The 23,381-nt window shown below is 49.7% G+C and overlaps 1 protein-coding gene across 1 annotated transcript; it reads left to right on the top strand.

Moving 5' to 3' along the window:
• Positions 1 to 2,148: 2,148 nt before the first annotated feature.
• On the top strand, positions 2,149 to 19,831 carry Sall4 (spalt like transcription factor 4). Its single transcript, XM_052181576.1, has 4 exons — positions 2,149 to 2,370; positions 13,109 to 15,475; positions 16,748 to 17,040; positions 19,198 to 19,831. Exons 1-4 carry the CDS (start codon positions 2,253 to 2,255, stop codon positions 19,666 to 19,668), a joined length of 3,249 nt encoding a protein of 1,082 aa, XP_052037536.1. The 5' UTR covers positions 2,149 to 2,252; the 3' UTR covers positions 19,669 to 19,831.
• Positions 19,832 to 23,381: the final 3,550 nt, after the last annotated feature.

Here is a 23,381-nt window from a genome sequence, read left to right as displayed (position 1 = left end):
AAGGGGCTGGAGAGACGGCTCAGTGGTTAAGAGCACTGACTGCTCTTCTGAAGGTCCTGAGTTCAAATCCCAGCACCCACATGGTAGCTCACTACCATCCGAAATGAGATCTGACACCCTCCTCTGGAGTGTCTGAAGACAGCTACAGTGTACTTACATATGATAAATAAATAAATCGTAAAAAAAAAAGAAATAAAAAGCTACTGTCCTCCGCTTCTTCCTCCTCCTAATCTCTCTCTCTCCTCTCTCTCAGAGGAGGCTCTCCCCTCCAACTTGAGATCTTCCTACCTTAGAAAACTATTTTCCTCATCTTCTTCATTACTCTCCTGACTGACGTGGCCCAAGGGTCCTGCCTCGCTCCAGGGCAGATCTGGTTGGTACGCTTTAGCTGTCACCAGCTAGATAAAGGGAAAGAACTATTATTACCCAGTACTTCCCTTAAAGGGCTCATCCTTCTTGAGCTGTAAACTGTCCATTCCTTTTAGATTTGTGAGTTATAGCGCCTGCTCTGCTCCCTTCCCAGAAAGGTGTTGAGAATATTGGTAGATTAGTCAGAGAGAAGGCAGGTGTTAATTTGCCTTCTGACTCAGTATTAGAATCTTAAAGTGCTTTTCTGTAGCATGAAAACAGATTCTTCCTGGCCAACTCCACCCTGCCTGGCAGGAGGGGCTGTCCTAGATGTCGTGCTTGAAGCAATTCAAGATATGTTCCAAAAGAAAGGTCAGAACTGGAAACCGGGCATTTCTTCTGTAAGGTCTCAGCAATAGCTACGCACATCAAAGCTGTGGTCCAGCTGATGTATTCAGCGTTGGTTTGTCCATAGGCACAGGTGAGTGTGCTCATGAGGTCAGGCTCCCCCCCCCCCTTCTCTGTCTTCCTTCCTCACTAGCTTCTCAGAAACAGGAAACTGACAAATAGCTAATCAAGAAAATGCAAAGCAGAAAGATGGAGGAAAGGCTGATGTCTGCCTAGGCTCTTATAAGGAAGGCAACGTCAAATAAAGGTCTACCTGCGCACACGTCCCGTAGGAGAGCCACAGAAGGGACTGGCTGACCAGTTAGTTGGACTTCTTCTACACTGACCTCATACACTGTGCAAGGGAGTTAGTTAGCCAGTTAAGCTTAGGTAGATTTGTGAAATGAATTTTTATATCCATCCACACCCTTTTAGAAAATTCTAGGCATCCTTGAATCAGGATTTTACAACCTCAGAAGGAAGTGGTTTTTCTGTAAATCAGTTCTGTATTGCAGTGTCCTAGAAAGCAGTTAAGTACAAACATGCACATACCTTTTGGGAGGGAACCCCCTTTTTCCCTCTGGGGACTGAACAGCTTCTGGGATAGAATATGTATCCGCTTGTTATTCCGGTATCATCTCTAGCAAATTTGCTTTTAATCTGCCCTTTCTACAGTTAGCAGATAGTGGCTTAGAAGTGCTTTTGAAAATTCAGGAAGTTTACAACAAAGCCTGGCTCGTGAATATGAATCCAGAGAGTGTTACTCAGCATTTTAAGGATGCAAACCCTGGTGGGTAAGAATAGCTTAAAATTAGGTAGGTTTGGGGAGGTGGGGGCAGCTTGGAGAGTTGGGTTAGACAGAATGCACCACCCCCCACTTCAAAACGCAATTTTAACATTTCGATAAAAAAAATTTGAAAAGGTTCTCGAGTCTCTTGTCAGGTTTAATTTTAGAGTAAAAAGTTGAACCGACATATTTTTCTGTGAGCGGAGAGACCTTTCTCAGCTGGTAGTTATCAACTACGCCAATTACTACAATAATTTTATAGCGCGCGTAACCGAGATACATCGGTTCTAGAACTTTCATGTCCGGCCCTGATTTTCAATAAGCCAATTTTCCTTTTTCCGTCCCAGAATTCGGGTAGTGGCCGCGAGGATGATCTCTCTCTCCCCCCCCCCCCAGTCCGTCCACGCCTCGGCCAATCTGAGCCCGGATGCTAATTAGCTATGCTTCCCAGATGGACACGCCTTTGTCACATGTAGGGCCGGACTACAAGGCCCAGCATGCCTCTCCCCTCCCTGATCAATGAGGGCTTATTTAAATGATCTCTGAGGTCTTGGACCCAGGCCAATCAGCTGTCAGAGCTCATGATAAATCGCAATGCATTATTGATAATAATAATTACTGGGACATGCGCGTTCCGACCGAAGGGGGGTAAAATTTCCCAACTCGAGGAATTGGTGGCCGAGAGGGGGCAAGTAACCAGGGCTCTTCCCGGCGCCCCGATGCGCGCACCATGTCGAGGCGCAAGCAGGCGAAGCCCCAGCACATCAACTCGGAAGAGGGCCAGGGCGAGCAGCCGCTGCAGCAGCCGAGCCCCGACCGCGCAGAGGCGCCGGCGGCGGAGGAACCGGGTGAGTGCGGCTGCGGCCCCGTCCGTGCGCCTGACTGTCTGTGCGTCCCGGGAGGGCGCTCCTAGCACTGCCGCGCGTCCCTCGAGGGCGCCGGTTCCGGGAGCCGATTCTAGAATGGGGATTCCGGACTCTGTTCCGGGAAAGGAGAGAAGCGGAGGGAGGGAGCCTCAATCTCCCACCTCTGAGGCAGTCCCAATCCCCCCACTCCTTTGCAAATCCCCTCCAGTTCTCTCCCTCTTATTGTAAAGTTGATTCTACACTCTGCCTCTCCCTCCAGCTTCCCTCTCCTTGTCCACAGTCCCGTAATTGGTTTCCCTCCCTTGGATACATAACACCCCCCTTCGCCGGTAACTTGGGTTTCCTTCACTCCCTCTCTAGTGGCGCGGCTTTTAAAAGAAAGAGACCCCCCCAAGCCTCTCCACCCTCTCTACTACCCTCTTGGGGGCCCCTGGGGGAGGGGCGCACCTCTGGGGGACCCCCCGGAGGAGGGCGATCTGTTGCACGCGCCCCTCCCAGGCCGAGTGGGGGGAGGGGGCGCGACCTCTCCCCACCCCCAGGCCGGGGTACGGGCCACCCGCGCAGCGCAGAGGGCGGGGGAAGCTGTTGGGTTTAGTTCCCTTTGAGAGCTTTTATTTTATGTTTTTGTAATCTTAGATATTTTGTTTACTTATTTTTTTTTCTTTCCGCCTTTCCCGGGGGCTACGCCGCCTGCTGCCGATCCTCGCCCTAACCTTTCGGGGCCTGACCTCCAGCCATCTTTGATTTCCGACTATCTAAAAATAACCGCGGCCAGCAGGAGGGTGCGGGCCGGGGCCCGGGCAGCGGGTGCATGGTCACCCCCGCGGGAGCGCACCCCCGCTCCTTTATTTACTTATTTTTTTGCACGGATCCCCCGGGCGGCACTGCTCAGCACACGCCCGGGAGGTGAAAGGGGAGAGGTCGGATTGCGGCTGACCCGGCCTGCGCCTCCACGGAGTTCAGGACCTCAGCGCGGCCGTGAGCTGCGGGCGAGCCCCTCGTCCCTGCCCGCCGGACTGTCGCCGGAGAAACTGGGAACGTTGGGAGGAGTTGGGCCTCCCGCTCGATTCCAGCTCTCCGCGTATGGTGGGCGGTGTGCGGTGGACTCTGCGCGCTCCGCTTGGGCGCTTCTGTTCTCCCGGGAGTGCCATCCCACTTTTCCCAAACTTACCAAGTTTATCAAAGTTCAGTGACCTTCTACTTCATTGTATCCCCCAACAACCCCCACCCAGGAAAACTGGAAGGTCAATGCTTGTTCGAGGGGACGGATGTGAGTTTTGGGGCGTTGGAGCATCCCACATCATAGGGCCGGGCAGCTGTGGTGGACTCTTTGTGCCTTGGCCCGGGGAGCTGGGGGTGGGGTGGGGGGGCAGATCATGGAGAGGCTTGGTCGCCTGGTCCACCTGGAACAAAAGGGTTAACCCTCAGCCCGCCTGCTTCCTCTGGAGAGGAGGGGCGAGCTCCGGGCCCTGACCCCTCCCCTGGTCCTGCGATGACCTCCCTTCCCCCTCCATTTGGGGTGAGCGCATACTATTGGGTTTTTTGTTTTTGTTTTTCTTTTTCTATTTGACTGGTGGTTGGGACTCCGGGAGTGGGCGGCATAGAGGGGTAGCTTGCTATGGAAGGGCTTCCGAAATCTCCGCTGGCCGGAGTCGCGGTTAACCTGGTTGCACCCTGAGGCCGCTGGGCGCACGCTGCCACCGCGGCTTGGAAAGCGAGTTTTCTGCGGATCACTCGCGGTCCGAGCCCGGCCGCTGGCGTGCGTGCGCCCTCTGGAGACCGGTCATGTGCGGACCGCGACACACACCTGGTGAGTGAGGCTAGCAGGGTCGGAGACCCGCACCCTGGTGATCTCTGCGGGGACCCTACTTTCCGTCCGCATCAACATCAGTGTTTGTGAATCTTCTCCACGAGTTCTTAAAATGTGTTTGCAGCAGGTAGAGGGACTTCGATTGTGGTCTTGGGAAGATTTTTTTTTTTAAATTTTTTTAATGGCTGTATTTTGGGATCACCCTTAGTTTAGATAAATAAATCTTTTGGAAGGTTTTAGATCCCTCTTGGGTCAGTCTGTAGGAGAATGCATTTTTTTTTTTTTTTGAGCAAGGAAAATGAAATCCGGGCAATAATTAGCAGATCAAAAAATCCGCAGGTGGTCAAGGAGAAGGGGCTTACAGTACTTAAAGGAAAATTAGCATTTTCTCAAAAGGGTTCCAAATGCCCTTTGTGCTAAACTGGATTACAACCTTCAGCTATTACGATTCCCAGGTTTTTAGTAATTTAGTGCTCCTCGTTTTCCTCCGTTGACCAGCCTGTGCTTGGCGAGAATTTAGTCTTACCCCCCAAAGGGGGGGAGGGGGTTCTAATTTGCACACGGCCTTTTTTATTCATTTAATTGCATGTAAAATGCGCCCCTCAACCCCCCAGAGGTGCTCAACCGCCAGTAAACGATACTTTGTCATTGGTGATGGGGGTTTAGCAGATTTCAGTTTAAGTAGGGAACTGGGGAGGGGGACCATTTTGGGTGCCTTGAGGCCTGGTTATTTTCCAATATCCTCCTTTTGGATGTGAAGTGTCAAATGCGAATTTTGGGAAAGGGGATTTTGGCAGGATTCGGTAAGAGGCATTCCATCTGGGTGTGACCTTGCCTAGGTGGATTAGTTTACCCCCTTACTCAACCAGCCTTTGGGCCCTTCTGTGTACAGTGGTAGTGAAGAGGTTTGCTATAGAATCCTTGCGTGTTGAGGTAATTTCATTTAGGATGACCAGTGCTATGTGGCAGGCTCCAGCCTGGGACCTTGCAGGACCTCACCGATAATTCTCACAACTGAAGTAGCTTTGGTATTTTACTCGTGGGAAAGTTAATAGGCTCCTGGGTGGCAAGAGTGGGTGGGTCTGTGGCTCTACTCCCACTTGAGACTTTAAAATCCACGGGAGTGTTTGTTCCTGGTCCTAGAGCAATGGGGACCTTCTCCTTTGTAAGGGGCAGCCTAAGTGCTTGAACCTGCTTTGGTTTGGTGACCCCCCTCTCCCGCCCCCCCCCATCTGTCTGCATAGTAGCCATGACAGCTTTCTAACCTGTCCCAGCCTTGTCTTTGCCTCTAAAACTGGGATTGGAGGAATCTGCCACCAAACCGCCCCCCCCCATTGATTTTTTTTTCAAGTTGCCTTTAGAAACTGTGGGTGATAAGGAGACTTTCCAGCAGCAATTCAGAACTAATGTAATTTGGGTTTCTTCCTCGGGGTTTGTGGTTTGAAAAAAAATGAATAGGTGGTGAATTTGGAAGGTTACCATAATCACTTTAATCTGTACTTTTTTTTTTTAACAGATACCGCTAGCACAGGTTAAAACCTTGGTACAGGCTCTAAGACAGAGCCTCGTCTCTTCCTCCCAGGGAGAGACACCTCTGATCTCTCTTGGAAGTTGGCAAGCTAGTTCAGTTGAGGCAAGAATCCCTTACTTATGCGAGGTATATTTTATATAAATCGTATTCTGAGCCTCCTACCCTTAAAAACTTGAATTATTGATCCACAGTGTATGCTGCCAAAGACGGAGGAGAGCTGGTCTCTCTGGGCTCCTTCATTAGCTGTGGCCGGTGTCTGGTGTCTTCACCCACTCTGGCTTTCTTCTCTTTTACCCTTTCAAAATCTTTTCCACAGGTTCCCTGAACTTTACTTCATGATAGCTTTTGGTTTCTGCAGTGCTAGGTGAAGTAGAAACTTAATTTTGGGTCAGATTCGACCCGCAGTATGTAGGTTATAAGACCTGCTGTGTGAAACTGTTTAAAAAAAGAAAGCCCTTCTGGCTGGATCTGTAATACATAATTCCTTTTTTTTTTTTTTTTTTTTTTTTTTTTTTTTTTGGGTAAGCATTTATCCTGGAGGTAGGGCAGGGCCTAAGATACTGTATTCTTTAGGTAAACGGCTCATTGTCTTTAATACCGGACCTGCAGATAAGCCCTAGGCACCAGGCTTTTATCAAGATACAGAGTTCAATTTTTTTTTTGTTTTTAGCTGTTTTGAGTGTCATCTGCCAGGGATTGGCCTCCTGGTTGATTAGCTTTCTTATACAATAGTAAGCGTCATTTTGCATTCATCCGGGCAAGATTGAATTGAAAACCCCTGCTGGGTTTACTGCATTCTTCCAACTTACTGGATAACTAGATGCTGAAGAGATAACATTCCTAAAATTCGGGGTGGGGGATGGAAGCCCCACTTGCTGGCGAAGCCCCCGCTTGTGGACTTTGCTTTCCTTCCCTTCACGTTCATTTAAGCATAGCCAACAATTGTTCCTAACAGGCGCCTCTTGCCCCTTGGCAAATACTCCGTCCCATTATTTGCCGATGGTGGTATGGACCAGGTAGGGTCATTTTTTTTTTACTGCCTAAGCAAACATCGGCTACAGTTTTAAGTAGGATGGTGCTGCTGCGGTCGGTGGTCAGGCTGGAGGGGGAGAGGGGCTTTCGGGCCTTGTGTATACAGAGAAGGCGTTGGTATCCCGGCAGTAAATCACTGGGAGCTGGTGCATCCTTTTGGAGCAGAGGTGCTTAACCTTTTTTGAGCCATAGATCCCCTCTCTGCCGAATGTTGAGCATACACAGGATACCTGGGAAAGGAGGACCAGTGATCTAGCAACAGTTATCAGAAATGAAAATATTTAGCCTCTCCTCTTTCCCTCTGCAAGCATCTGGAAAATGACAAAGAGAGCCCTGTCCTGGCTATTGTTTCTGGCTATTTCTCCCCTAAACAATGCAGCCTGAAAACTATTTGCATAGTGTTTGCATTGCATGTGGGCATGCTAAATCCCGGAGATTAAAGTTTGGGGGTTGGAGATACTGCTCAGTAGGAGAGCTACTCCCCCCTAGCTGGTGTGAAGGCTTGGGCTCAATACCTCGTGTGGGGGGTTGGGGGGCAAACCAGAGGGTGTGCTAGACAGTAACCCTCAGAGTCTCCAACTTTGGTGTATGCTGTCTACTTCCTTTATGGATATCTGGGGAATATTATAGTAATGGTAACATTGTGTTAATAAAATGACATTTAAGGTGGCACAATGTGGTTATGGTTGGAGAACTCTTTGACTTTTATTTATTTATTTACTTTTTTGGGGGGGGGGAGTAGGGTTTCTCTACATTACCCTGGCTGTCTAGGGCATGCTATGTTCTGACCTTTTAAAGGCAGACAGGGATGTGGTCCAGTCGGTAGAGTGCTGGCCCAGCATATATGAAGCTAAAGGGAGTCTCAGAGGCTCAGGGTCATCTGGACCCCGCATGGGAGGGAGGACAGACTTAACCAGGTGAAACTGAAACGGAGTGAACTGTGCCCTTTTGCAGGGCATTGTTAGTTTCCAGAGCAGAGCTGGAGGGCGGAGGGATGGAGGGGCTGACTCACCAGAAGCACTTCTGATTCAGTTGGTACCAATTTAAAGGGACCATCTCAAGGGACACTGGTGGCACACACTCTAGTGCTCTGGAGACAGAGGCAAGCTAGTCTTTGGATTCAATCAGAAAAGGACCTTCCACACGGCTTTTTAACCAAGACTCCCAATGTTTTCACTTCCCTGTAGACATTCATGTCTGTACACACCCACACCCTGCCCAGCCTGCTTCCTGCCTTTCAAAAATTCCTTTCTTTCCTAAAAATTCAGGCAAAGCCCGAAGTGCTGGAACATTCTTATAATCCTGGTTGAGGTAGGTGCTTAACAATCTTTGAGGTTGCCTTGTGAGTGTGGGGCCAGCGTAGCCTGTGAGACCCTGTTTTGAACAAGAGTAAAGACTCTGTGGTTCTCTGAGAGAAAACAAAGTTATTTTTGGATGTTTTTGTTTTTGTTTTTCATTTACTTACATGGAAACTTGGTAGACCAGGAGCTGTTGGTAGCTGTTAGTTAACATGGGAATTAACAGAGGAAAAGAATATGATTCAGATCTGCAGGGAGGGCTACCTGTTCCTTTCCTCCCAGGCGGAGTTTTCTTCAAAAGATTTTTTTTTAAATTTTAAGAAAAAGGACCAAGATGACCTTGAACTCAGATCCACCTGCCTCTGCCTCCTGAAATGCTGAGATTAAAGGTGTGTCCCACCTCACCCGGCTGGTTATCTGACTTATTTGTGTATTTTTTTGTTATGTTCACCGACTTCATGCCCGGTTAGTGTCTGAGATGTAGAATCTCCTGGAACTAGAGTTACTGGTAAGAACAACCAGGTAGGTGCTAGGAATCGAACCCTGGTCCTCTGGAAGAATAGTAAGTGCTCCCTGCAGAGCAGCCCCGGTACTAGACCAGTGCCTGCTGTGCTCTGGAGGGTCCTGAAAGTTGTGTTATTTGGACTGGGTCAGTCTCTATATCAGGGTAGCCCAGGCTGGCCCGGAAGTCAGGAACCGCTAGGGCAGTAAGAATCAGGCTTACATCCTGATTTTGAATTCGTTTATCCCAGGTCTCTGTGTCTGAGGCCACCTCCTACTTAACCAAGGATGGTCTCGAATTTCTGATCTCTGCCTCTTTGGGTGCTGCTATTCCAGGAGTGTGCCATCACTTTGTGCTGGGAACAGAGTGCAGGTGTGTGCTTCCGCCTGCCCAGCCCCCAGCCCCTAGCTCTTTGCTGTTATTGTTAAGAGAGGAGGAAGAGCAAGGGTGCAGTGCCCTTCCAGCCGCCTTGCCCTTCTCATGCTGGGATTAAAGTTAAAGTCTTCTTATTTTGTGGCTTCCTATCCTGCAGGAGTCCCCATTCCCTGGACTTTCTTATACTGTTGAGAAAAAGGAGCATTGTTTTCACAGGACACATGTGTACTAGGGAAAGACCTAACTCTTGTTAGGGTCCCCTGTCGTCCCCCTCGCCCCAGGGAAAGCTGCCGAGAGAGCCATAGGCTGGGTTTGAAGTCGCTGCTCTGATGGCCTGGTTACATACATCACCGATGCAGACCTTTTATTAGCTTTTGTGTCTTGAGTGTTCTACCTGAGGGTGGGTGGGTATGTATGTATGTATGTATGTATGTATGTGGATATGTTGTATCGTGTACACACAGGTCACACCGGTGAGAGCAGTACACTAGACCTCTTGGAACTGGAGCTCCAGTTACATGTGGGTCCTGGGAGTCGAACCTCGGTCCTGTGCAGCTACTGCTCACACCCCCATCTCTAGCCCCCTGATTAACTTTTTGGTTTTTTGAGACAGGGTCTCTGCGTAGTCCAGGCCGACCTGGAACTCGCTCTGTAGACCATGCTGGCCTCGAACTCAGAAATCCACCTGTCTCTGCCTCCCAAGTGCTGGGATTAAAGGCGTGTACCACTTCTGCCTGGCCATGATAAACTTTTTGTTTGTTTGTTTGTTTATTTATTTACTTATTGTTTTTTTTTGTTTTTTTTTTTTTCGAGGCAGGGTTTCTCTGTGTAGCCCTGGCTGTCCTGGAACTCACTTTGTAGACCAGGCTGGCCTCAAACTCAGAAATCCACCTGCCTCTGCCTCCCAAGTGCTGGGATTAAAGGCGTGCGCCACCACTGCCCCGATAAACTTTTTTAAAAAATTATTTAAAAAATTATCTGGCTGGCATTGGTGGCTCACGCCTTTAATCCCAGCATTTGGGAGGCAGAAGCAGGTGGATTTCTGAGTTCCAGGATAGCCAGCCAGGGCTACACAGAGAAACCGTGTCTCGAAAACAAAAAACAAACAAAAAAAGAATTATTTTTTATTTATATGAGTGCACTGTCGCTGTCTTCACACACCCTAGAAGAGGGCATCAGATCCCATTACAGATGGTTATGAGTCACCATGTGGTTGCTGGGAATTGGGGACCTCTGGAAGAGCAGCCAGTACTTTTAACCACTGAACCATCTCTACACCCCTGATAAATAAACATTCTTAAGGTTTAAGTCCAGTCAGTAGTACTTGAAACTCTGTGCCTTGGCCGTCGATATTTAGGGTGACTGTCACTCCCTCAGCCACATGTGCCTGCAAATGTTCCATCCTATCTATCTCTTCTAAACATCAGGAACAGTTGAGAGTTTTATTAAGGCTATGCTAGATCGAACTTGGTGGCCACATGGGTCGTGCAGTGGGTGCTAAGGCGCTTCCATAGGGAGGCTCTAGGTTGAACCCGGTGTCCCCTTCTTCACTCGTGGATTCTGCACTTGGGAGGAAGAGGCGGGGCAGTGGGTAGGGAGAGCTCAGTGTAGCCTATGTGAGACTCTCAGAAAACAACACAGAAGACTCAAGGTAGACCTGTAAGGCAGCTTAGCTGGTTAAGACACACTGGCCAAGCCTGATGACCCAAGTTAGTCTTCTCTAGGAGGTGGAGGAGAAAGCCAGTTCCCACGGGCTGTCCTCTGACTTCCATATGTGGGCTAGCCTAAGCAAACCCACCCATGTGGACACAGACAAATAGTAGAGGGAGGAGGACTCAGAATCCTGAGCACCAGGCTGTTGATGACATCACCTTTGCAGTGTCTCAACCTTGAGGCGACCAAACAGCACAGCTCTAACTTGGTTCTTTTATACTTAACATCTTAGGAGTGGAACAGCAGCCAACAGAGGGGTTGTGGGGTGGAGGAGTTGTGGGGTGTTGGCCACCATTGCTTATCTCTAGTTTGCTATTTCTTTTTTTTTAAATGGTTTATTTATTTTATGTATATGAATATATTGTAGCTGTACAGATGATTGTGAGCCATCATGTGGTTGCTGGGAGTTGAACTCAGGACCTCTGTTCCCTTCAGTCCTGCTCAATTTATTTATTGTTATATGTAAATACACTGTAGCAGTCTTCAGATACCGCAGAAGAGGGCATCGGATCCCATCAGGGATGATTGTGAGTCACCATGTGGGTGGTGGGATTTGAACTCAGGACCTTTGGAAGAGCTGTCAGTGTTCTTACCCGCTGAGCCATCTCTCCAGCCCTCCTTTGCTTTTTGTATATTTACATAAAAGCTTGTCTTTAGCGCGTTTCCTTGAGAGGGCATGGAGTCTGTTTGCAGCTTTGCCAGTCTGTGTCCGTCGCTTTTCCCGTGGAGATGTATTTGTAGAAAGATCCTTGTCATCAGATTCAAGTACAGTGGTCTATATTCCAGGGGATTGTACGTGGTGCTGGAGATAAGTCAGACCAGCCTGCAAGCTCTCCTACTGAGCTGGTTCCCAAAACAGCCGCTAATGCTATTGGCCACAACTTGCTTTATATGCCAGGCTAGTTTGCCTAGAACTCCCAGGGATCTGACAGTCTCTGCCTCACAAGCGCGATGGTTAAAGGCCCCAGCTACCAGGCTGGTTTTGAACTCATGATCCTTCTGCCTTAGCCTCCCAGGTCCCTGATACCATGGGCCTGCCTAAACTGGGATGGATTGGTGATGTCTTGTTGGCCCCTAATTTAAACCTCTTTAAACCCTGTCATTCCTGGGTGACACCTGTGCATGTCACCTGTCTTGGATGTGATCTATGACGCCTGAGGGCTGCATTCCCGGGGACCCCTTGAAGGAAGCTGGTGGCGACGTCATATTGTTCCAACTCCTTGGGGCCCAATCACTCAGGAGAAGCAGGCACACACTAGCAGACACTTCTATTATATACAGTTTAAGGGGGGCAGTTTTCAGTGATAGCAACTGGGCTGTATACTATTGGTTGAAACAGTTTAGCCCTTAAACTGATTGGTTGTCGTGGTAGGCTGTGGGGGTCCTTCTAAGGGGGAACCATTTGCTGCCATGTGGTCCCACCCACCTGAGGTTTTCCCTTCTGGGAAGGGAGGGGCCCTTGGGTGAGAGGGTCAGGGGTTAATTTTCCATTGTCAAAGACTTTACAATGCCAGGTATGATTTGACCCTGTTCCCGATTATCTGTGGTGTTGTCAATGTCTAGTGTTGTTGTCTGTCAATTAGTCTGTGCAAGCCAGCATTGAGGGAGACATCGGGGATTGATGAGGTTAGTTTAACGATGAGGTTAGTTAGTGGGCGCGTAATGGCACATAGCTATAATCCTAGCTCCTGGGAGACTGAGGTAGGATTGCTATTGAAATCACTACTAAGGTGGGCTACAAAGTTCCTATATAAAATAGCTGTGTATCTCATTGCTGTAACAAACTACCACAAGTCGGATGGCTTAAACATCACTTGTTTGATTCTCATGGTTGTGAAGCATCTGGCCGGATTCCTCCTCAGGGCTCTGGGGAACTGATAGATTCCTGTGGCTTCAGCAGTTCTCTGTGAGGGCCCTTGACTCTGTCTCTGTCTTGGTGGCTCTTGGGGCCCTTTTCTCCGGGACAGTGTCTCACAGGTTCCTAGTCTCCCTCTTGCAGTGATGCTAAACACTTGAGTCTAAGACCAAGCTTAAAGGTTTTAAAAAGCCCTGTCCAATCCAGGCATGGTAACAGACTCTTGTAATCTCAGCACTCTGGAAATAAGAGGTAGGGAGGGTTAGGAGTTCAGAGCCAGCTTCTGCTACAAGGCAGGTTTGGGGCTGCCTGGGCTAAGTGAGACCCTAAAAAAGATCCCCTCCAGATAGTTGTGCCAGGCGGGCCTGGGGTGCGAGGCTTGCTTGTGTCTTCTAGGGAGACATATTTCCTGTATCCTGTTCTGGTCCTATAGGATATATCTATGTATATTTATCTATCCTGTAGGACTGGGATATGTGTACGCACGCACGCACGCAGTCCTCCCAAGTCAGGACACAGTGATAGAGATCTTCGCGTTGCTGCGATCACTCCACATCCTTTTTCAGGGCAGCATGTTCAACATCTTTTTTGTCACCTTTCACAGGTGCTCCAGTGAACTCCCCAGGGAACTGCGATGGCACCTCAGAGGACTTCGCCCCGGTGAAGCGGCCCCGGCGGGAGGACACTCACATCTGCAGCAAATGCTGTGCCGAGTTCTTCAGTGTCTCTGAGTTTATGGAGCACAAGAAAAGTTGCACTAAAAACCCTCCTGTCCTCATCATGAATGACAGCGAGGCACCAGTGCCTTCAGAGGACTTTTCCAGAGCTGCCCTGAGCCACCAGCTGGGCAGCCCAGGCAATAAAGACAGTCTCCAGGAGAACAGTGTCAGCTCGGGGGACTTGAAGGAGAAGTTGGGTGCGGACTCCATCCTGTACGTGAAGACAGAGGCCCCCCAGCCGCCCATACCCCAGGACATAAGCTATTTACCCAAAGGCAAAGTAGCCAACACCAATGTGACTCTGCAGGCGCTCCGTGGCACCAAGGTGGCGGTGAACCAGCGGAGCATGGAGACCCCCATGGCCCCCGTCCCCGCCGCGCACAGCATCCCGTGGGTCCTGGAGCAGATCCTGTGCCTGCAGCAGCAGCAGCTCCAGCAGATCCAGCTCACGGAACAGATCCGAGTCCAGGTGAACATGTGGGCGGCGCATGCCCTGCACTCAGGAGTTGCCGGCGCCGACACGCTGAAGGCCTTAAGCAACCACGTGTCCCAGCAGGTGTCTGTGTCCCAGCAGGTGTCTGCCGCCGTGGCCCTGCTCAGCCAGAAAGCCGCCAACCCGGCTCTGTCTCTCGATGCCTTGAAACAAGCCAAGCTACCTCATGCCGGAGTCCCCTCTGCAGCCGGCTCGCTGTCCTCGGGGTTTACACCGTTCACCTTGAAGCCTGACGGGACTCGTGTCCTCCCTAACTTCATGTCCCGCCTCCCCAACGCCCTGCTACCTCAGACCCCGGGCTCTGTGCTCCTGCAGAGCCCCTTCTCCACTGTGACACTTGACCAGTCCAAGAAAGGAAAAGGGAAACCCCAGAACCTTTCAGCCTCCGTAGTAGATGTCAAGGCCAAGGACGAAGTCGTCCTCGGTAAGCACAAATGTAGGTACTGTAGCAAGGTTTTCGGGACCGATAGCTCCCTTCAGATTCACCTCCGCTCCCACACTGGAGAGAGACCTTACGTGTGCCCCGTCTGTGGTCACCGCTTCACCACCAAGGGCAACCTCAAGGTCCACTTCCATCGACACCCTCAGGTGAAGGCAAACCCCCAGCTGTTCGCTGAATTCCAGGACAAAGGAGTGGTGAGCTCCGCATCTCACTATGCGCTCCCTGTCCCCACGCCTGTAGATGAATCGAGTCTCTCTGTAGACACTGAGCCTGTCCCAGTCACGGGAACCCCTTCTGTAGGTCTACCTCAAAAGATCGCTTCAGGGCCTAACTCCAAGGACCTCGTGGGTGGCTCCTTGCCCAGCGACCTACAGCCAGGGCCATCTCCAGAAAATGAGGGGGGCCTTCCGCTCCTTGGGGTGGGCATGATGCATAACCCCCCAAGGGCTGGGGGCTTCCAGGGCACTGGGGCCCCAGAGTCAGGGTCAGAGACCCTGAAATTGCAGCAGCTAGTGGAGAACATAGACAAGGCCACTACTGACCCCAACGAGTGTCTCATTTGTCACCGGGTCCTCAGCTGTCAGAGTTCCCTGAAGATGCATTACCGCACCCACACAGGGGAAAGACCATTCCAGTGCAAGATCTGTGGCCGGGCCTTCTCCACCAAAGGCAACCTGAAGACCCACCTTGGGGTCCACCGAACCAACATGGCTGTAAAGACCCAGCATTCGTGCCCCATCTGCCAGAAGAAGTTTACCAACGCCGTCATGTTACAGCAACATATCCGGATGCACATGGGTGGTCAGATCCCCAACACACCTCTGCCAGAGAGTCCCTGTGACTTCACAGCTCCCGAGCCCATGGCCGTCGGTGAGGCTGGTGGCGCCAGCAGTGCCTGCCAGGAAGACGCAGTGGAAGGGATGGAAGCCGAGGAGGGCTGCTCCCAGGATGTTCCCAGCGGCCCCGCGACAGTCTCAGCGCCGGTTCCCAGTACCCACCTGGTGTCGCCCCCTCTGGGCTTTCCTGTGATGGCTCCCCCGGAGACTCAGGGGAAAGGGGCTCTTCCCGTGCTGGCCCTGCAGAGGCAGAGCAGTCAAGAAAACGGCTCCCAGGAGGGCGGTGACAATTGCCTGACCAGTGAATCCTCCTTGCTTGCCGGTGACCGGGAGTGTCTGAGCCGAAGCCCAGATGCCGCAGCGGAGACCATGTGCTACCAGGCAGTGTCCCCCGCCAATAGCCAAGCTGGAAGTGTCAAGTCCCGGTCTCCTGAGGGTCACAAGGCCGAGGGCGTCGAGAGCTGCCACATTGACACCGAAGGTGATGAAGCTTTGGATGTTCCTTAATATCCCTTTGGGGCTCGAGGTCACCAGAAAAAGAGCCTAGGTTGACCTTGACAGTGTGACCTGAAACAGCTTCTTAGGACCAATTAGCTGTTCTGTTCTGGGTCACAGGATCTAATGGCAGTCTTTATCCTGGCACCCAGTAGGCTTTCTCTGTTTATCCTGGCACCCAGTAGGCTTTCTCTGTTTATCCTGGCACCCAGTAGGCTTTCTCTGTTTATCCTGGCACCCAGTAGGCTTTGTCTGTTTATCCTGGCACCCAGTAGGCTTTCTCTGTTTATCGCGGCTCTAGTAGGTTGAGTGTATGCAATCTGAACGTTGATTTGGTTTTTGTTGTTTTTTCTTGACCCCATGAGGACATATACGTGGGTGATGTTAGCCGTATCACCATGTGTTCAGAGGCATAGGCACTATTTGGACTACGGAAATCAAGCGGTATTTGCCTGATTTTTGAGGTCTGGCTATGAAACGAGTTCAGATAGGAAGGGTACCGCCTTGTTCGATATATTAGCAGAGGTGTCCATTGATCCTAACCACCTCGTTTGAATCCAAGTGCCTAGGTCTGGCTGAAAGGTGACTTTGCTGCTGGGATCCCCACCTAGGGCGTCTTTCCTCTGGTCGACCTCCTCCTCCCACCCCATCTTTTTAATTTTTTTTAAGGTAGGGCCTCACTCACTAGACTAGGGTGGCTTTGACCTTGTAGCTCCCCTCCACCTCCGGGGTTGAAGTCGTGCATTGCCACGCCTGGCTTTGTGCGTGGGCCGGCAGGAGGATAGGAGCTGGAGTTCTGTAACTCCAGATCTTCCTGCTTCGCCCTCCCAAGTACCTGGGATGACAAGCCCGGACTTTAACGCTGAGTCTTAGTTAGGGGCTATCTGCACACATATTTCTGTGTTACCTATACTTTAAACCATAAAAGAGGTAAAATTTCCAAAGTGTTTGAGTCTCTGTTTTATTTTAAATAAGAACGCAGGCCAGGCGAGCGATTGAGCACTTGCCCGCCTATAATTCCAGCACTTGGGAGGCAGAGGCAGGCGGATTTCTGAGTTCGAGGACAGCCAGGGCTACACAGAGAAACCCTGTGTCGAAAAACCAATAAAATAAAATAAAATAAAAATATAAAAATGAAAAATAAAAATAATTTCTGGAAGCAAATTTTAGTAGGCAATTGTGGAGCGTTTGTTTTATTTAAACAGTGAGTTGGTGTTAAAATGATAAAAGTTTACATCTCTCCCCTTCACCATATTAGGTCGTACCAGCCTCCCTTCACCATTTATCCGAGCACAGCCCACCTTCGTCAAAGTTGAAGTACCTGGCACCTTTGTGGGGCCCCCCAGCATGCCCTCTGGCATGACACCCCTGGTAGCGCCACAGCCACAGCCGCAGCCACGCCGACAGGCCAAGCAGCACTGTTGCACACGGTGTGGAAAGAACTTCTCGTCCGCCAGCGCCCTGCAGATCCACGAGCGAACACACACGGGAGAAAAGCCTTTCGTGTGTAACGTATGCGGGCGGGCCTTCACCACGAAAGGCAACCTGAAGGTAGGTTCCATCGGGGCTTAGCGTGTGACATCTGTGGGCACAGGAGACGTCCGTTGGTTCATGTGTCCCAGATATTTTAAACCCAGCAATGTCGGAGGCAGAAACCCTGGGGTTTTCTTGAGTTCGAAACCAGCCAGCTTGGTTCACATAGTAAGACTACGTTGTCCTGGAACTTGCAGTGTAGACCAGGCTACCTCTAAAGGATCTATTTGTTATATGTAAATACACTGTAGCTTTCTTCAGACCCTCCAGAAGAGGGCATTAGATCTCATTACAGATGGTCATAAGTCACCATGTGGTTGCTGGGATTTGAACTCTGGACCTCCAGAAGACAGACAGTGAATGCTCTTAACCACGGAGCCACCTCTCCAGTCCCCAGCTTATGAGTATTTTGCATGCATGCTATATGTATGTGTACCACATCAGAGCCTTGACCTCCCAGACATCAAAGGAAGGTTCTCTGGCATTGTAGTAATTTATTTATGAACTAGCTTACCTTGTGGGTTCTGGGAATCAAACCCTGGGTCCTATGAGAGTAATGAGTGGTCCTAACCACTCACTAATCCATCTCTCCAGCCCCAAATTGTGATGCTCTTGAACTTGGTGACAAAGTGTTGCAGTCAGATGTGGTAAATCTCCTGGAATCCAGTAGTCTGGAGGAGGGTGCGGTCTGGGGCTAGGTAGATGTCTCAGGTTAAATGCACTTGGTATTCTCGCAGAGGATCTGAACTCAGTCCTCAGCACCTCTGTGGGATGCCTCACACCACTTGGTGTTGGGGAGATGCTGGTTTCATCTCCAGCACTACCAAGAACCCAGAAAGGCACCCAGAATGGGTGCTGGCTGAAGCCGGGCTGGCAGTGCCTGTCTAGTGTTCAGAAGGCCCTTGGGGCATCTCTGTTGCCTTCTAAACCAGCCTTGGCGGTTCCACTCCTGGGGGGAGGGGAGTGAGGGCAGTGGGCAGGGAAAGCCAGTATTCAATGTCAGGCTCAGCTAGGAGAGATTCTTGTCTCTTCCCTTGTCTTGTTTTTTTGTTTGTATGTTTTCTGAGAAAGGGCTTTTCTTTGGCTGTCCTGGTACTGGCTCTCTAGACTAGGCTGGCCTTGAACTCAGAAATCTGCCTGCCTCATAAAAAAAAATGTTGACCAGAACTTCAGGCTAGGAACTGAAATTGCCTTAATTTAGAAGTAAAGCTTTTAATTGGTCCGTTGGCCCTGGCTGTTGGGAGTGCTTTTCTTGTTGAGGAGTCGAGCAGGTAGGATGCTGGAGTCGAACTACTGCATAAGGGCCAGCAGGCCTTTCCCAGCAGATGCTGGCAGCAGCTTAAGGATGCTAGAGAGGGCTGTAGAGCCTGACCCCGAGACTGCTTTTGAATGGCAGTCAGGGGCTGGTGAGATAGCTCAGTGGTTAAGGGAGAACACACTGCCGAAGGTCTGTTGCTTTCTTTTTTTTTTTCCTGTTTGTTGTTTTGGGTTTTTTTTTGGTTTTTTGGAGACAGGGTTTCTCTGTGTAGCCCTGGCTGTCCTGGAACTCACTCTATAGACCAGGCTGGCCTCGAACTCAGAAATCCGCCTGCCTCTGCCTCCCAGAGTGCTGGGATTACAGGCATGCCCCACCACCCAGCTCTGTTGGCTTTCCTAACACCTGGGCCTGATGGCTTAGCAACCACCAACAATCTCAACTTTGGGGCACCTGATGTCTCTGGCCTCCATGTGCACATGCATGCGCGCACACACACACACACACACGCACACACACACACACACACACACACACGCGCGCACACACACACACACACACACACAATTTAAAAGAATAAAAGAAAAAAATTTTTTTAATTGAGACATTTTCTCTGTGTGGCCCTGGCTGTCCTGGAACTCCTTCTGTAGACCATGTTGGCCTTGAACTCAGATCCACCTGCCTCTTCCTGAGTGCTGGGATTAAAAGGTGATAGCCGGGCAGTGTGGTGCCCACACACAAACGTGTTCTCAACTGTACAACCTGGATTTATTATTTTCTGGCTTACTGATACAACATCTGACTGTAGCCCAGGCTGCCCCTTCTACTATACACTCACCACGAAGCCAGGTAACCTTGGGCTTGCCTAGAAGCCCGGAGGGGGCCATCTGATGAAAGCCTCTGTGCCGTCCCCCTCACAGGTACACTACATGACTCATGGGGCCAACAATAACTCCGCCCGCCGGGGCAGGAAGCTGGCCATAGAGAACCCCGTGGCTGCGCTGAGTGCCGAGGGAAAGAGAGCGCCCGAGGTGTTCCCCAAGGAGCTCCTGTCCCCCACGGTGAGCGTGGACCCCGCCGCGTGGAACCAGTACACGAGCGTCCTCAACGGGGGTCTGGCCATGAAGACCAACGAGATCTCCGTGATCCAGAGTGGAAGCACCCCCACGCTGCCCGTGTCGCTGGGGGTCAGCTCCGTGGTGAGCAGTGCCACACTTTCCAAGCTGGAGGGCGCTCAGAGCGCGCCCATGAGCGGTGTCGTGAGCGTGCCCATGAGCGGGAACGCGGAAAAGCTTGCCGTCCCCGTTCCCATCCCCATCCCCGTTCCAGACGGGGTGTCCAAACACCAGTTCCCTCACTTTCTGGAAGAAAATAAGATAGCAGTCAGCTAAAGGAGGACGAGGAGTCTGCTGGAGATTCTAGAGTCTGCTTTATTGTTTAGTTTTTTGTTTTTTTAACCCACCTTTTTTTTTTTTTTTAAATACCCCCTTCCTGATATGCAAGTGATGTGGCTTGTGACCATAGCCTTGGGCAATCCTACAATCACACAGTCGCTGTGCTGCTTTCCAAAAAAAAAAAAATGAAAAAAAAAAAACGAAATGGAGGAAAAGTGAAAAACAGAAAAAACAACAAAAACCAAAAAAAAAAAAATTAAAAATAAAAACCAGACTTTTTTCTTTTAAAAACCATTTTGGAAAGAAGCGGGTTTTGAAAACTAGTTTCGTTAACTTGGGACGAACTGTATTACTAGAAGCTTTGTGTGACCTCATGGCTGTTTCCAAAGACTGTCATCAACCTGTTTCGAAGTGAAACAGTTGGGACTCATTGGACCACAGTGGAAGTGACAACTACTAACCCAGTCTAGGGGTGAGGGTGCTGTGTCCTTCCGTGGTGTCTAATGCGGGTAAATGTACGCACCTGGTTTTATGCCTCCCGACCCTGTTTTCATCTTCCGTTTTGTCAGGAAACTAAAGAGGTTCAATTAACCCACTTCCTTTAGCCTTAAGACCTTGGATAGGACATCCTCCATACACCGACCTTGGTCCCTGGGAAAGCCCACAATTTATCCTGCTGCTTACATCCCCAAGAGTGCCCCCTCCCCCATCTCTCACAATCCACCTTCTTCCCACACCCAGGGGTGGACAGACAGGCACCAGAGTGGGCACCCTGGGAGATTTTACTCACTTGTCTTCAGTGCCCGCTGCGCTGGAGAACAGCGTGTTCCTTAGGGAGAAACTCCCGGCAGCCCCAGGAGGCTCTCCTGTTATTTCCGTTATTCCCAAACCCTAAAGATTTTCACACCCACCCCCTGCTGTCGTGAAGGTTATAGAGTTGAGACCAGCAAGTCTTGGATGGTGAGGGCTGTAATTTATCTACCTCAATTATCTTTATTTTTGTAGCCAAAAAGTCTCTATTTTGCTATTTTCGTGACCACCCAAGTATTGCCAGGTCTTAAACCTAAGAGTTGTTGTATTGGTAAGAAGGGCCCCAAAGCTCAAGTCTTCATGGTTGGTTCTGGGGGGGGGGAGGGTTGGTTGTGGTTGTTGTTGTTTTGTTTTTAATTACATTTTTGTTCCTGTAATAATTTTGAACAGCTGTTGTAACAGTGTTTTGATGGTTTAGTGAGGAAGGAGAGTCATTTCTCCGGTCTCTGGGCAGAAAATTCTTCCCGCCGTGTTGAATGCCGTTGCCAAATGAAGATGGAGACTGCGGACCAGTGCTTCCTCTGAGTTGTTGCACCTGATTTTAGGATCCAAAATTTTTTTTTTTCTTTTTTCTCTTTTTTTCCTGCCAAGTTGTGCCTTTCCTTCTGGGATTGTAAGTGAACCCCGTGATAAAGCCTTCACCGGTTCGCCTGCTCACCTGTTTACACTGTGACGTGGGTATCCTTACCAGAACACACCAACCGTGGCTTTCTCACGCCCTGTGAATGAATGTGTGGACTACGCCATAGTTTTACCTGCTGATGCTATTATGTTTCAAAATAAAGCTGAATGTTTTTTTTTCCCCTCCCATCAGCCTTGTGTGGAAGTTCTTCTGGTATGTTCTCCCCTGATGAACTTTAGAGTCTTGGAACACACATGTGCTTAGGTCCCTTCCGTGTGGTTGTGTGAGGGGGGCGCCCACCCGCTGCTGAGCCCCAGGTGCATTTATTCATTATGCAAACCATGGGTGCACACACAGTGGGAGATTGCTTCTGGAGCCCAGAGGATCACTTGGTGGGATTCCTTCCCACTAGTGGGTTCTGGGGCTTGAACTAGGGCCATCAGACTTGGCCAAGGTGTCGTTGGTTGATGACTTTACTCTTTCTTACATGCTTTTGTGGTTTTAAATCTCATGATCCAGTCTGACTGAGAACTCACTAAATAGTCCCTTTAGGGTGGGTGTGGAGGGTGGCTTTTTAAAAAAAAAAAATTTATGATATGTAAGTACACTGTAGCTGTCTTCAGACACCCCAGAAGGGGGGAGTCAGATCTTGTTATAGATGGTTGTGAGCCATCATGTGGTTGCTGGGATTTGAACTCAGGACCTTCGGAAGAGCAGTCGGTGCTCTTAACCACTGAGCCATCTCTCCAGCCCCTTTATTTTTTTGACACAGGGTCTAATGTGGTACAGATTGGAGGATGACCTGTTCATATTCACATGGCAGCCACTGGGAACTTGTGGTTCCAGGCATGCATTGGCCGTGGGGGGCAGGGAACACTTAGTGTCCAGGAGCTAGTTAGCGATCTTCTTTATGTCCACATGTGACTCGCAGCTCATCCACCCCCTAGCTTTCTTTAGTACCATTCCTTGCTAAGGGCTCTGCCAGTACTGAGACCTCTCTGGAGCTGGTTATCCAAACAAAATGTTTAATTAAGAGCACCAGTTTTACATAAGGAAAGGGAAGGGCTGGTTTTCAGAGCTGTGACGTTACCTAGTCTTGTCTAGAAATTAGAAACTTAGAAATCGCTGTAGATTGCGCTATATGGATAATTCTGGGCAACAAAATACTGCTTTTGCAGCTGAAGAGTAAGCTGAAGAGTGAACTGACCTGTGTCAAAGGCCATCGGGGTGGAGCTGTGGAGACCTTGCAAGCCAACCCAAACTCATGGGTGGCTTGTACTGCCTTTTTTTTTTTTTTAAATTTATGAATCATGCCCTGGGGGTGGGGGTGGGGAACCAGCCCCCAGCACTGCAAACAACACTAAGGATTTTGAAATACAATACAGAAACACATTCTAATGCTAAAATGCATTTGACCTTTTTTGAGAGGAAAAATGAGCTTCTAAGAAATTGGCCTTATCTGTGGGCCTCACCCTATAGCCCTCAAGCTAAGCAGAACACTTAAATTACACTCCTTCTGGAAGGTTGAAATGAATTTACAAACTGAAGGGGAACTTAGCTGATTACTGCTAAAACCGGGTTGGACCGTCCTCATTTCCTTGGCAACCATTTATAACAAAATAGCCCAGAGCTAATTCAGGTTTTGGTCTTTGTGACCGGAGGATGTGGTAGGATATTCAGTCTTATCTTAGGGCTCCTGTGACCTTCCAAAAGATCCCTCCAAGGACAATTTCTTTCCTGTTGAATGTATCTTCCATTTTAGTTCCTGGACTGTTCCAAGGCCCTTAGAGCGGTGAGTTGGATTCCTTTGGATTCCCCTGCACTTCCTGGAACTCTTTCTGGAAACAATGGTATTGTAGTTTAAAGCCAGGCACGGGGCCACACCTGTAATCCCCACACTTGGAATTGAGGAAAAAGGTAAATTCAAGGTCAGTCTGGGCTGCATGATACTGAGTTTAAGAATGGATTCTGTAGTTCCCGAGTGGTCCTATAAGCACTGCTTTCCAAGAAGTTGTGTCCCATGATGTGTCCCAAGCTTCTGATCTGTGACGGTTGGAGACCTTTACATCGGAGGCAGATCTCTGAGTTCAAGACTAATGTGATCTACAGATGAAGTCCCAGGACACCCAGAGCTACACAGAGAAACCCTGGCCTGAAAATAAGTGAAAATAGCTCCTACTATATCTAGGAACTCAGATCTGCCTGCCTGTGCCCGCTAAATCTGGGATTAAAGGCATGCACCACCATGCCCTACTCAAAACCTTTTGAAAAGTTGTAC

The sequence above is a fragment of the Apodemus sylvaticus genome, chromosome 5, assembly GCF_947179515.1.
Source record: "Apodemus sylvaticus chromosome 5, mApoSyl1.1, whole genome shotgun sequence".
NCBI classification, from domain to species: Eukaryota; Metazoa; Chordata; class Mammalia; order Rodentia; family Muridae; genus Apodemus; species Apodemus sylvaticus.
Note: the sequence above shows the minus strand (reverse complement) of the source record. Positions and strands in the feature narration are given on the sequence as shown.

Bases quoted from the DNA above. Each gene is read 5' to 3' on its own strand.
- Sall4 (XM_052181576.1), top strand. From the start codon at position 2,253: ATGTCGAGGCGCAAGCAGGCGAAGCCCCAGCACATCAACTCGGAAGAG. The intron at 2,371-13,108 runs GTGAGTGCGGCT...CACCTTTCACAG, and splicing joins GCCGGCGGCGGAGGAACCGG to GTGCTCCAGTGAACTCCCCA. The intron at 17,041-19,197 runs GTAGGTTCCATC...TCCCCCTCACAG, and splicing joins CCACGAAAGGCAACCTGAAG to GTACACTACATGACTCATGG.